The sequence below is a fragment of the Manis javanica genome, chromosome 8, assembly GCF_040802235.1.
Source record: "Manis javanica isolate MJ-LG chromosome 8, MJ_LKY, whole genome shotgun sequence".
NCBI lineage: Eukaryota > Metazoa > Chordata > Mammalia > Pholidota > Manidae > Manis > Manis javanica.
This window is the reverse complement of record NC_133163.1, coordinates 116,643,124-116,657,330: the sequence shown is the minus strand read 5'-3', so window position 1 is coordinate 116,657,330 and position 14,207 is coordinate 116,643,124. Positions and strand designations below refer to the sequence as shown.

General features: G+C 32.4%; 1 protein-coding gene across 2 annotated transcripts in view; it reads right to left on the bottom strand.

Annotated features, from left to right (window-relative positions):
* PIAS1 (protein inhibitor of activated STAT 1) overlaps positions 1-14,207 on the bottom strand; it is a 119,211-nt gene that overhangs the window by 86,576 nt on the left and 18,428 nt on the right. For both annotated transcript variants that reach the window (XM_037010045.2, XM_073212066.1), the window contains exon 2: positions 8,335-8,779. In XM_037010045.2, the coding sequence (XP_036865940.1) occupies positions 8,335-8,779 (445 nt within the window). The remainder of the gene's footprint in view (positions 1-8,334; positions 8,780-14,207) is intronic.

Below are 14,207 nucleotides of genomic sequence, written 5' to 3'. Positions count from 1 at the left end.
ACTCCCCAACTCACAATATTAAAGACTTCATGATAATCATTTTTAACTGAGCCTTAAAATATCCCACATGGTAGGTATCTCAGATTATTATTCTATTATTGGGTATTTACATTATTTATAATTTTCATACTAGAAACAATGTTGCATGATTATCTTAGGCTTTGGGTTCCCAAACAGATCAAGTTGGAATAAATACATCAAAAGAAATTTTAAGCTCTTGCTACATATTACCAAACGATAGTATCAACAAGCAGTATTATATATAACTTACATTGCTAGCAGTTAGCATACATAACAAGTCTCATCATTAGAGAGAAATTTTCTTTTTAATCTAGTAATATAGACAAGATTTAAAACCTCATTATTGCCTTACTTTGAATTTTCTTTAAGACTAATGAATATGAGCACTTTTCATGTTTCCTAGTTGTATTTCCCCTTTAATAACTTACCTTTTCATACAGTCTTAGTATCCTTACCCTCCCCCTTATTGATTCGTGAGTTCTTCAGTCTGATGTTTGTTCAAACATTTTTCTATTTGGTATTTACTTTTATACTTGAGATTAAAAAAAAATAGGATGCATAGAGGATTAACATTTTTAAGTATTCAACTCTATCCATCATTTCCTTCATGATTTTTTAAATTGTATAGAAACATAAATTGCTATCTGTACATTTAAACTTTACATAAGGAGGTGGTGAAAAGAAATACAATACTATGAGTATATTACAAATAAGTTTTTCCCATCTAACCCATATTTTATGTAATAAAATCATTAATTTAAAAATTAAATAAAATTTAAGAGCAGAAATAAAATATTCAAAAATATAGCTCCAAAATAAACTAAGCACTGAAGCAAAATTCTTGGAATTGCAGAAAACATGCAGAGGTGATAAATTTGTATTTCAAAATGATTTAGCCTTTTGATTTTTGCACACCTTAAAATGATTTAATTTTAATACTACGTTCAACATCAGTTTCTTTGGAACTGCAATATCCCCATCTCTGGCACATTTAAAGCTTATTTACATTTTAGCTTTAATAAATTTAGCAGCAATAGTGCCAAAAAATTTAAGTGACTATCTCTGCTCAAAAAATTGGGGTTATCTGCAAGCACTGTCAGCAACAAAGTAATATGGCTCAAGAAAGGGAATGGCTTAAAATTATTTTCCAACCACCCAGATATCAACAAAAAAAAATTTTTTTTTTTACGAAAAAAATAAGAAATGAACTGCCAAAATTTGTTGCATCATCCTATCTACCCCATTTCCACAACCAAGTCCTCTAGCTGGCTGGTCTGCAACTCTTACGGTAACTCAATTTGTGCCTGAGCCAAAGTGCGATATAGACCCACTGGCATATTTGTGCTGCATTTCAAACACTACAGGTAATACATCTTTTTGATCTTGAAGCTCCATCCCAGTGAAATCTTATGTGCTAGATTTCTTTGATAAATCATACTTCCTTCTGAAACTAAACGGCTGACTTATTAATTTCACAATTAAAATTTTTTTATTTCACATTTGTAATTATAGAGGGGTTTACTGATTTTGATTGTCAAGATTGCTCCCCAAACAAAAAAAAGTCTATTCTTAGTTCCAGAGATAACACTCAAGAACAGAGACACCCATTTATTGAAAACACACTAGACATCTTTGGGATTCTGGGCCACCACACAAACAGTAATAAAAATACTAAATTAAATTCACCAGGTAATAAAAAAGTATCATCTACAAAGGAATATAGACTTAAAAGGTAAATCTTAGATTTTCTTTCAGAAGTCAGAAACCAGTGCTGCCAAATTAAGAAAAGCCTCTAGGTAAGAAACCCACCTACAAAAAGAAATTGGTGCTTTTGACTTCCCAAAATTCAAGTAAGAAGAGCACAGCTAGTGTGAATTATTAGAAGGCAAATTTTCTAAAAGCAGGGTAGAGTGAATCATAAAACCTTTGAATGCCCTTTCCAATACTTATCTGAGACTGTGTCCTTGAATTTGCATCACCTGATCTCCAGGCACTGGCTATTAGGCATGTGGAGGAAGGCAAACTCAATTATAAAAAAATTAGAGGAGAAGAAAACTGAAATCTAATCCAATGCCAGAGGAGCCCTCGGCAGAAAACACTGGTAACCAATGTTATTAAGATGTAGCAGAACTTGATAATAGAGGGAATGTAGTAACCACAAGTTGCTCATGTGAAATCTGAGCATAAGATTGTTTATCAATGATACCTTAATAAAAAAAAAAGGTTGCAGCTGAAACCTTACCCACACTGCACAAAGCAAGATGGGTCATTTTAACTAGGAGTGCTGAAGCATCTGCTGCTTTTTTTCCCCAAGGCAAAACTCAGATTTTATAAATACATATATTTTAAATTCAAACTTCTTCTAAATTATTCGTACATCTTTCTAAGCCTAAAATAATTGTAATTCTCTATATAAAAAAATGGTTCTAATTTAAAAAGGCAAGAGATCAACCTAGCTTTCTAAAACATGCAGACTATAGTACATCCCTTGAAAAGACGTAATTTGGCTTAAATTTGATATAAAACAAATCTTGAGATTCACCAAATTTTACATGACTACTCCAAATGAATGCAGCAAAGCTGTCTGTGTTCTCTATATGTCAGCCTTTGAAATAATTACAACTATTAAAAAATTTAAAGGCACTATGTTAAAAAATTTATTTTCTCTGGGAAAATTTACCTAAGTCAAGCAAGACAGAAATGCTTCAATTAGTAACAAATAGAAAACTGAGTATTAATGGATTTGTTTATTCAATCTAAGTCAAATCAAATTCTGTGTCCTAAAGAATTATTCTTTCAGTCACTGTGAAAACATTTTGTGTTTTTGCCATTATGCTCTAAGACAGCCCAACTTAAACAATAAATATAAATAACAATACTCTAAACAACTGTATTACTTTAAATAAAATAATATTAAAGGACTGAGGAGAAATATTTTACCCCTGAATGGACATAGCAAGATAATTTAAGCCAAAATTATTTGTCCTTTTGATTTTCTTAACTATGTAAATTCCACTGTTCATCAACCCCAACAGTGGCACACTATGCAAATGAGATATTTCAAACAAAGTACCCTCTAATATATGGTACTCTAATGCACTATGAAGATTCAACTTTTCTGTACCCCATTATTTGCATGGCTCAATAGTATATGTGGCTTAAGATCCTGCTGGGTTAAGTCAGTAGCATTTGAGATTCTCTTCTTCATTACAACAAAAGCAGAAATAAATACACACATGTATATACACATACACACAAAAAACAATAACTGACTAGAACACAATAGAAAGACTCTAAAATTTATCTCTACAATAAGTAGTATCTATGGGTTCTACATTGAACATGTGGTATCTTTGTAATTAGGGAAAACTTAAAAAAAAATAAAGCATATTACACTATTTATGATATGTGATGTGCCTTAGTTACATGCCTCAGTTGTATCTCGACTGTAAAATGGTTAAAATTCACTGATTCAGAGTGAAGTAAAAGACTACTTTAATTGTGTCACATTTAAGTAAGGTGGAGAGCTAAGTAAAGTTTACTGGACAACTATTATTTAACAGGTTTATTGCCAGCTATTATGGGAATATACAGATAATTACAGAAGAGCTCTTACCATTTTGAGGAACTACCAACAACAAAGTGTACAGGAACATGCAGGAAAGTGAAACTGATTCTGAATGAATGAAGGAATAGACTGATATGGCAGGGGACAAATCTTAGAAAAATTAATGGAAAGTTTTTTTAATGGTTCTCATAGAACAAACAGAATGTTAATACTTGCAAGCAAAAATACATGATCAAATAGAAATACCATTTGACTGAGGAATTCAACTCTTAGGAATTTACCCTGAGAATGCAGCAGAAAGTTTCAAAAAGACATGCACTCCTGTGTTTACCACAGCACTATTTACAATAGCCAAGAAATGGAAGCAACCTAAGTGTCCATCAGTAGATGAATGGATAAAGAAGATGTGGTGCATATACACAATGGAATACTACTCAGCCATAAGAGGAAAACAAATCCTACCATTTGCAACAACATGGATGGAGCAGAGAAAGACAAGTACCAAATGATTTCACTCATCTGTGGAGTATAAGAACAAAGCAAAAACTGAAGGTACAAAACAGCAGCGAACTCAGAGAACCCAAGAATGGACTAAGAGTTACCAATGGGAAAGGGACTGGGGAGGGTGGTTGGGAAGGGAGGGATAAGGGGGAAAAATGGGGCATTACAATTAGCACACATAATGTAGTGGGGGAGACACGGGAAAGGCAGTATATAACAGAGAAGACAAGTAATAACTCTACAGCATCTTACTACGCTGATGGACAGTGACTGTAATGGGGTATGTGGGGGGGATAATAGGGGGAGTCTAGTAACCACAATGTTCAAGTAATTGTACATTAACGATATAAAAAAAAAAACATGGTCAAGCACTTTACAACCACCTTTACTTGGTCTCCCAATTCTTCTAGTTAACTATGGACAAATGTAAAGAATTCTCTTTAATACGTGGTTCCAAAACAAATAAATCCCTTTAAATTACTTACTGTTAAAGAAATACTAACAAAAATGATTGTAAGAATGGATAAGAAATTACCTAATTAAAATACAGGGTACCAAAACTACTGTTTTGATTTTAGTTAGAAAAATGACCATGCATTAAAAACATTCAGGTTATACTGGACCATCTTAAAATCTTTTACATCTAGTGCTTAAGGCCAAATGGAAAGGGGGAAAATGAAAAATTAATTTGCCTGCCACATTCTGGACTCAAGGATAATTGTGATGAATATAGCCAGCTATAAAAACTAAACTTATAAGAGCTTGTAATGATTTTAAATGTATATATGTTTAGAAACAGAGAGAATGCTGGGAGCCTTTTAATTTTTCAGAAAATACTGTTTTCCTAGATTCAAAACAAATGATCTACAAGCAAAAGTGATCCTGTAGAAAACTGAATTCTGTGATGAAGTAGACACTTAAACTAAAAACAAAAGTAACATTAAAGAAACTTAAAGATTTCTTTTTTTGTTTGTTTTTTATAAAATAGACAGTGCCTATATATTAATCCTAAAGTCTGTAGATTACTTAGAATCTTTTCTCAATAAATCATTTTTCGGATTCACTGAGCACTCCCCTCCCCTGAATATTTACTGACTCAATAAGTACCCACAAATTACTTTCTGGTGAAGATTTTTTTATGCATAACCAAAATGTTTGCTTTTATTTTAATTCTATTACAATAAGAAATTAGAAATCTACTTACACATCACCAAGCAATTCTGCAACACCTGTTCATGTTGTGCAATACCTCAAACAGTAGATCCAGAAAACTGGTATTCAAATCAAACTAAACTTTAAATGTACAGTCAATTTTTATTACTTGTGGTAGTTGTGTTCTATAAAGTCAACATAAACAATGAATTCGTGAATACTAAACCACTGCTCCTAGGAGAAATAACAGAGTTAGGTTGCTATAAGCCTCTGATCACAACATTTTCATCAACTGATCAATATGTAACCTTGTTTTATGTGTGTTTCTGTTTAAAGACACCTTATTTAACATAACAATTCATTAACTTTGACCTCACAGGCCAAGAGAACTTTAACTTGCCTGAAGAAAACTGATCTAATACACATATTTTCTCCATAAGGTACATCACAGCCTTGCATTTATGAACACTAGGCAGAACTTCAGCACTAATGGAGGTCGTTTTAAACAGCAACAAAAAGCACAAAGATGCAAGAAATACGGCACTAAATAGAGTGTAACAAGAACACTTGTTTACAGTATGAGAGCTGAAAACAAGTAAAATCACCTTGTTCAACCATAGGCAGGAAAGGGTGCATCTTCCAACTCAAATTCATTGCCACTCTGTGCATGTCTATAAGTAACCATGAAACTATTTTGAGTACTGATTTTGAACTTACAAGTAGATTTGAGAAAGGATTACATTCACAAGTAGAGAATATGCAAATAAGGACTGCAGGATAAGAAAGCCCAATCAAATAAATCTCATGGGAAATATTTTAGTACTTCAACCCAGTCAATTTTGTGAATGCAAAGGTTTACTTAGTGGTTATCAAGAATGGGCAAAATTTATGACAATGTTTTCAAATTGCTACTTAGAATATCCATTAAAATTCAGTAAGCTTTCAGATGAAGAGTAAACATACAAACTATTTAAAATTTACTGCCTGTTCTTTAAAAACAATCATTGGGGGAAAATACCACAGAAAGATATCAAAACCTGCAGCTTTAACAGCATAATTTCTTACGAACTGTCTGCTTCTAATCTTTTTTAGGGGAAAATCAGATACATTCACTGCTACTATTACACATTAAAAAGTTCATGAAGTAAAAAAGTACCCTGAAGTATTAAAGCAGTAACATATATAAGACATAAATTATAATACAAAGGCATGAAAGAACAATTCATATAGACAATTAGAAATAAACACATAACATATATATTTAAGCAAAGTTCCTGTAAAATTTTTTAAAAGTACCTAAAATTCCCTTAATTTTAATTTATTTAATTTATTTGACATTACTCAATATAACCATAATGTGTCCAGTTTGCATTCAACTCTCCTTAACAAAATTTAGATGCACATCACCTATTCACAGTAGCACTTGAAATTTATATTAGTGAAAATAAAGAAACAGCAAGATATGTTAATTATTAAGATTAGAAAAAAATTTGAGAACTAGAAATCAAATCAAATAAAAAACACCAACATTTTTTCCTTTTAAATTTCAGAGGATGTTCACTGTAGCATGTTTTAGCAGTAAAAAAACTAGAAAAATTTGTCTTATAATAGAGGACTTATTCAAATCATGCAATAACATACAGTTTTTAATAAGAAAGTAGCTAGAATATAAATATACATGCACATACATATATACACCACATGTGGTGTATGGTCTATTAAAAATGGGACATATATATATGTCATGTATCAGATATCAGACAAGGAAAAATATATATAAAATATTAGTGAGGGAAGAAAAGGCAAGTCACAGAAGACTGTATAATACAGTTCCTTCTTGAAAAGTAAGAAACATAATTTGTTTATATATGTATGCACACTAAACTGCTAATAAAGAAGCACTTTGAGCACTTATTTTTCAGTTACGGCTATTTTAAAAATAACCTAATGTGATAATAAGTTTGTATTTTTTGAAAATGACTCCTATAATCTTAATTTCCTCAGGTAAATTCTGCTAAATATAATTAAAAACAAAGTTTTCCCAGTTTAAAGAATTTCAGTATAGGTTCTCAAAATTCAACACTAACCAATCCCCTTAACTGAAATGTTTAATGATTTGTAACTGGGGTCAGCAAAGTTCTTCTGCAATGGCCAGAGTAAATACTTAAGGTTTTGCAGACATACATGGTCTCTGTTTCATTTTCTTGTTTTCGTGTGTGTATGTTTTTCTTCACAACCCTTTAGGAATATTTTTGAAATTCTTAGCTTAGATCTACAAAAAACAGGCTACAGGTTGGATGTGCCTTGCCAGCCAGAGTTTGCTAGATATTGATTTGTAACAACAAACCAGCATCTAGAAACCGACATTTTAAATATATTACACCAAGAACATCAGAGATCATAATCGGGTCAGTTTTATTCTACATTAAATAAAGGCAGCATTACAGCAACTAAAATTACAAGTTGATTGGCACATTTAATTTTACTAATATCCTAGGTACTAAACAAATAATGGGAAAACAGAGTAAATGAAATTTCAAGTATTCATATTATATAATTCATTTTGTATTATATATGTGCACCTGCAGAGCTCACATATGCACTTGAAAGTCAGCTGAAACTGAAATACTACACATCAAAGCTCAATTCTCCTTTTACAATGATTAAAACCATTTGCTCATTTAAATAATCAAAACTAGTTAGCCATTTGTTTTAGATGCCATCAACCTTTGAAAATAATTGAATTCCAAAGCTGTTATTAATTACTGGGTTTTTATTTTAATTTGTAAGGGTTATTATAAAATATTACTCAACAATCTAAAATATTACACTTTAAGAAGTTTATACTCTTGGAAACTTAATATGTACTATGTCAGCAACCATCACTAGAAACTTGACTACAGTTTTTCTCTTTCCTTAAAAGACAGCTTTTATACATTTGACTGTCTAATATTGAAAGATCCTTATTATCATCTGGATGCTACTACCAAATGTAAATTTCATTATGAATAATAAACTGGGTCAAATTAAAACTCCAAAATGAAAACGAATCCTCCAAAAGTAATCAAATAATCATTATAGAATAATCTTACCTAGACTGGTGGGTTTTATCAGTTCATCCAGTAAATCATAAAATGGTAATTTTTGAAGTTTTATATCCGGATGGACTGGATGAAGAGCTGATGTAAGATGTGGGAGTTCCAGTTCATGTTTAGGTCCCAGAAGAGAAACAGGGAGTAACGGTGATGATGCAGGGTGACCATCATAAGTGAGCTGTGGAATGGTAGATGGAGACAAAGTTGCTGGCATTGGATTTGAATGTACGTTGGGGATGGACAAGTCCGCAGGCGTCATGATTTTCTGGGGGAACCTCCGCCTATAGAGTTCTTTAATTTTCATTTGTACAGCAGGACTGCAGCCAGTCTTTAGCAAATGCAGGGCCTTTGTAAGAAGTTCGTGTTTGCGTCCGTGCTTGTTTCTCCCAGCGTAGCCCAACAGTACTTGGAGTTCAGAAACTCTAAGGCTCATAACCATTTGCTTAGAGACAAAACAAAATGTAAAACATTAGTATTCTGATAATATAACTTACAATTGATAAAACATACTTTATTATAACCCTTTCTTCTTGTGATGTGAAGGCCAGCTCATTTACAGTCAATTCTAGCTATTTCAAACTTAAAATTTAACCATTTAATGTGTGAACAAAGAAATTTAAAATTAATACTCATAAATTCATGGACTTCTATCCGGAGTTATGAAAGACGTAAGATAAAGTATACACCAGGTAGAACCACATCTCACCTCTACTGTTCTGATGAAATTGTCAGTTATTTATCAAACACTCCAGGAGAGTGCTAAGAGCTATATGAATGGGAAAAGATAATAATGAGCTTTCAAGAACATGTTTTCTTGGGGGAAAATTATATAAGAATATCTGAAACATATAAATGGCCTCCCTTCAAACACCAGACATAGGCACAATATAAATAAAATATTATCAAGTATTACATTCTAAATAAACTAATTCTGGAATTTGTAGGACTTAACTATACCTTTTTTGACCCATTTGTACCAGATTTGATATTTACTTATTTATGGGTTGTCACTAAGTCTCTTCAGCTTCACAAGGTATTATCCTTCCTCCTTCACATATGAAGAAGAAACTAGTTATGGCCACGTAGCTATAAATAATAGTCAGGATTCAAATCCAGTCATATATGAATCTAAAACCCACACTCTTTCCACTAAATCACTAGGAAAAGGACAGAGCTGGAAACATACTAATGACTCACTCCACTGGCAAAGCCAAGCTAAAAAGTCTAGAAATTTAATCCACATGCCGTATTGGATAAGGTTGTGGTAAAGAAATCTATTTAACCTTGTTTAACCCTGTGTTCCCAAACTTATTTGGCCACTCTTTCTCTCTCTCTTTTTTTTTTTTTTGGCGGTAATTAAGAGACTACCAACAGGAAGTGCCCATCTATAGCAATCTTCTCATTTTAAAGTAGAAGAAAATGAATTTAAAGAGGAGAAATGGCTTCCTCAAGATCATACAGCATTGTTATTAATCTGACTTTACCACCACTGACACAGGAAGGTGTTAGGATGGAAGATACATGTAAATTTACCATTTGGTCTTTATTTCCCCAACTGTTTTATCCCCTCATCTCATACCAAATACCAATTCACAAAAGCTACACTGCCTTCCTTAACTCACCACCACTCCCTGAGATGATGCCCTCCCCAAGCCAATCCTCTAGAAGTCCCTTGCAGATTGCAAAACAATTAAATAAAAAATGTACCAGTGAGGAAAAAATAGTGTATGCAGGGCTTTATATGCAATATAGCTGATCAATCAAAGAAATATGAGCCCCTCCCCTAGTTCTCTGGCTAAAAATGCTTTATTTCCTTAAAGTCCAGCTTTTGACAGCCTTTGCCCATCAGGTCTATCAGAACTAATGACTCTCTCCTCATTACTCTTACAGGCCGTTTTTCACATCTCAGAATCCTAGGGAATTTTAAATGCCTGAGAAATATTCTGTACAGAAAGCACTCTGTGAGGGGCATTTTTTAAAATTAATTTTTAAAATCAGACAGGCATACACACAGTTTAAAATTCTAACAGTTTTACAGGAAAAACAGTTTTACAGGAAAAATGCCCCAACCCCATTTTTCACATCCCTGAAGCAACCATTTCCAGGAGTTTTTAGCTATTTTCTTCTGTCGTTTTTCATAATTTCTTGTTCATCTTCTGACTTCCCAGAGCTGCTGTTAAACAGAAGCTTGATTCTGATCCCCAATCCTTTTTAGTCACCTGTATACCACACACCTCAGCAACCTTAAAGAAGCTTCTAGCTTGGGGTTGGGTTAGTTTTTTGTTTTGAATTGTATTAAGTGATAATTGCTGAGCTTTTAAATTTATAAATGAATCTCCTTCAGTACTGTGAAGTTTCTGTAATCTTCCTTTGATTATTTTCTACTCTCTTTCTTGTATACCTATTACGTAGATAATGGCCTTCCTAGACATCATATGTATGTATGTATGAGAACACTGTTCCAAATACAGAGGCAGGGACCATAATCTAAGAAAGATAAATACAAGACAATAATCAAGCAATATCAACAAATATAGGCAAAGTGCTTTTTGCAATTAAATAAAAAGTGCCCATTCTATTGTCTCATTAGCTATGACCTTACATTATTAAAGGTCATATCTAAATTGTGAATAAGAATTAGGTACTTCCTGTTGAACAATTACTCTTATTCACACACCTCACTGCAATAGTTGAGAGGATTAGTCATAGCAGACTCTATATTATGAATCTTTCTCTAGTATCAATTTATAACCAACTGTAAACAAAAATGAATTCCAAAGATAGACAAAATAGGCATTTAACAATGTCATAATATTTCATTTATACTTTTGTTTTCTACCCACAAAAGCAACCATTAAAAGTTCTATAACTGCATACATTAAATACTTTATAGTACAACAAAAATACTATATTCATTATTTTCAAAGTCAGATTCTTTATACGATATAAACAGCTATGGATCAGTTCTAATCCTCTCTATCTGAAATAGTTAATAAGCAGTTGTTAGATTAGCAATTTGTCAACAATGCCCAGTTTAACCAGAAAACCGAGTCAAACAGTTTCAATTAAAGCAGCAAATCAGGCTGCTTATCTCTACAATCTTGCTCCACCCAATTTCTCACTTTTTATTTATTTCTCAATATAAGATAACTGAAAAATAACTTGTAGTGCCTACTCCTCTAGATGATCATCCTCCTCGTCTCTATTCCATTATATGGGTTGCACTTGGCTTCCACATAATAACAAAATATGGACATCCTATTCTCCTTTAACAAAGCATAAACCTAGCACTCTGTGGAAATGGGGTACCACAGCTTCAATTTCATAGATAATTTAAACAACCCATTTATGTACTACCACGTTTCACGAAACATATGGATATATATTTCAGAAAGTGCCTTCTAGATGGTAATTTGAATACTAAAAATAGCAAACCCAACTCAGAACATTTTAAAACTGGGATAAAATGTTTTTCTAATAAAAAACAATATTTAATTCAATTAAAATTTTAGAGCTTGAAATTCTAACACATTGCCAAACTTACACTGAGGTACAAAGATATGACGTTAAGTAAAAAGCTTCTCTGAACACAGATGTTCAGTAAATGCTTTTTGAATCAATGACCAGCCCCTAAATAAGCATGTAGAAAGAGGCAATATAGGAAACAATGAACACATAGAGATAAGCTAGTCTTCAGACACACACATAATCATCACATTAATTCAGTTCTCAACAGTTACTGAACACTTATTATGTACTAGGCACATGTACAATATAATATGGTACTAGTATATATAAAATTTGGATTCTAGTACTGACTTGACCACTAATTTAATGAATCATGATCTTTCAGGGTATTTTCTGACTTCAAAAAATGGAGACTAGAGGTTCTCAAAGGTTCCTTAAAATTTCAAAATTCTATAATGTGACTCTTAAATGAAATCTTTCTTCTCATTCTTCTACTCTTTTCCATAGTCCAGGAAATATAAACAATCCAAACTGTCAGTGAAATTTATTTTATCAATGTTTTCAATCAAGATTTAAGTGTAATTTACATAGTTTGACAGAATAAAAATAATGATCAACCTAATGTATGATAAATGCTTACAACCTGCCAATTACAAACTAATTATAGTAAACATAATTATCTTACTGAACCCTCACATGAACCCAAGAGACAGACATTATTCCCATTGTATGACTAAGAAAACTGATGCTAAAATGGAGGTCAGATAATAAATGATGGAGACATGACACAAACTTGATCTGAGTCCACATTTTAAGCTCATAAGCACTAACCAACACAAATGTCTTAACACAATTTTCAGCTAGGGCAGACTATGTGTTACATCGGGACAGGCAGGGGACATTAAATACCAGATAAGGAATTTAGACTATAAACAGTGAAAAAGACTACACAAATGGAATAAATGCATATTTGGGGGAAGTAAAAATGTGATAAAAATAGTGTTTAAGGCTGTTCAAAAAGCAACCTATAGGACAGATGAAACAAGAAAAGACTAAGATATGTAAGACTTTCTAGTTAAGAGATACAGCAACAAACAAGAATTATTTATCTACATACAGGGTAAAAAGGAGCTATGACAGTCGAAATAGAGGAGACAGGACCAAGAAATAACTGCAAAGAAAAACTGCAAGTCGCATTTAGTATTCTGGCTGTAAGTGCATCTTTTAAAAATCAAAACTTTAAAAACTTTAGAAGTTTTACTTTAAAAGAAACATTTTAGAAAAAAATACTTTAAGAAAGTGCATATTTTAAAAATGCATGATCATGAGAACAAGCATTCACTTTTCAAATAAAATATAGAATTTAAAAATAATAATCAGGGCTTTAAGAAATTTTAAATCTATCAAATTATAAAATAATGAATATTCCTTCCTAAACTCCCTTCAAACCAAAACAAACAAAACACTGCATTCACAATTCGAGATACCATCTCATCTAATTTAAATTTCAGACAAGACAATAAGCAATGAAAGAAACAATATATCCTGAGAGAAAGTTAAGTGTAAAACAAGGAAGAGACAAGCAGTAACAAAACAAAAAGTGAAAATAAAAATGCATTCTATAACTACACACTCTTTAAATCATAGCTTTCAATCTGGATCCTAGAAAGGAGATTTAAGGAAAAGCCTGAGGGGTAAAATATCAAGAGAACTACTTCACAGTAACAGGTCAAACTACTCAAGGTTACAGAGCTAGCAAACAATGGAACTCAGACTCAAAAGTCAGATGCCAAGTCCACAAAATGCTGCAGAATACTGGAGACAGCAGATAATTTGAAAATGTTTTTGGAAGTAACAGAATCATAGGATCATAACATGAGGTAAAACTTTAGAGATATTCTTGTCCAACTCTCCATTTATGAAGTTTTACTATAATCTCCTTAATTGATGGTCTCCCAGCCTCTGCTGAATACTTCTAAGCTATCACAATCTAATCTTAAAAGCAGTCTGTTACTTTTAAAAATCTGTATTTTTTGAAAAGCTCTACAAAACAAAAATTTTAATATCCACACAGTGGTTCTACAATTTTGCCCTACTGAAGCCAGTCTATTCTTAAAATGTGTTAATAAGAAGGCTCTTTTCCTTTAACTGGCTTGGCTTTTAGGACCCTTCCACCTTGATCACTGTTCTCTGAGCACTCAGCAGTCCATCATAACTCAGAGTGAATGAAATAATCCAGATAATGGTCCAATCTTCAATACAGCAGTATTACTACCTCTCATATTATGAACACAGTATTTCTACCAATGTAAATTATTACAATTTTCATATTTTAAGCTGAATTTTTTTTTAATCTGGGCAAAGGGAAGGATGTGGTGTTACGCTTTTGTTTCAGCAGGGAG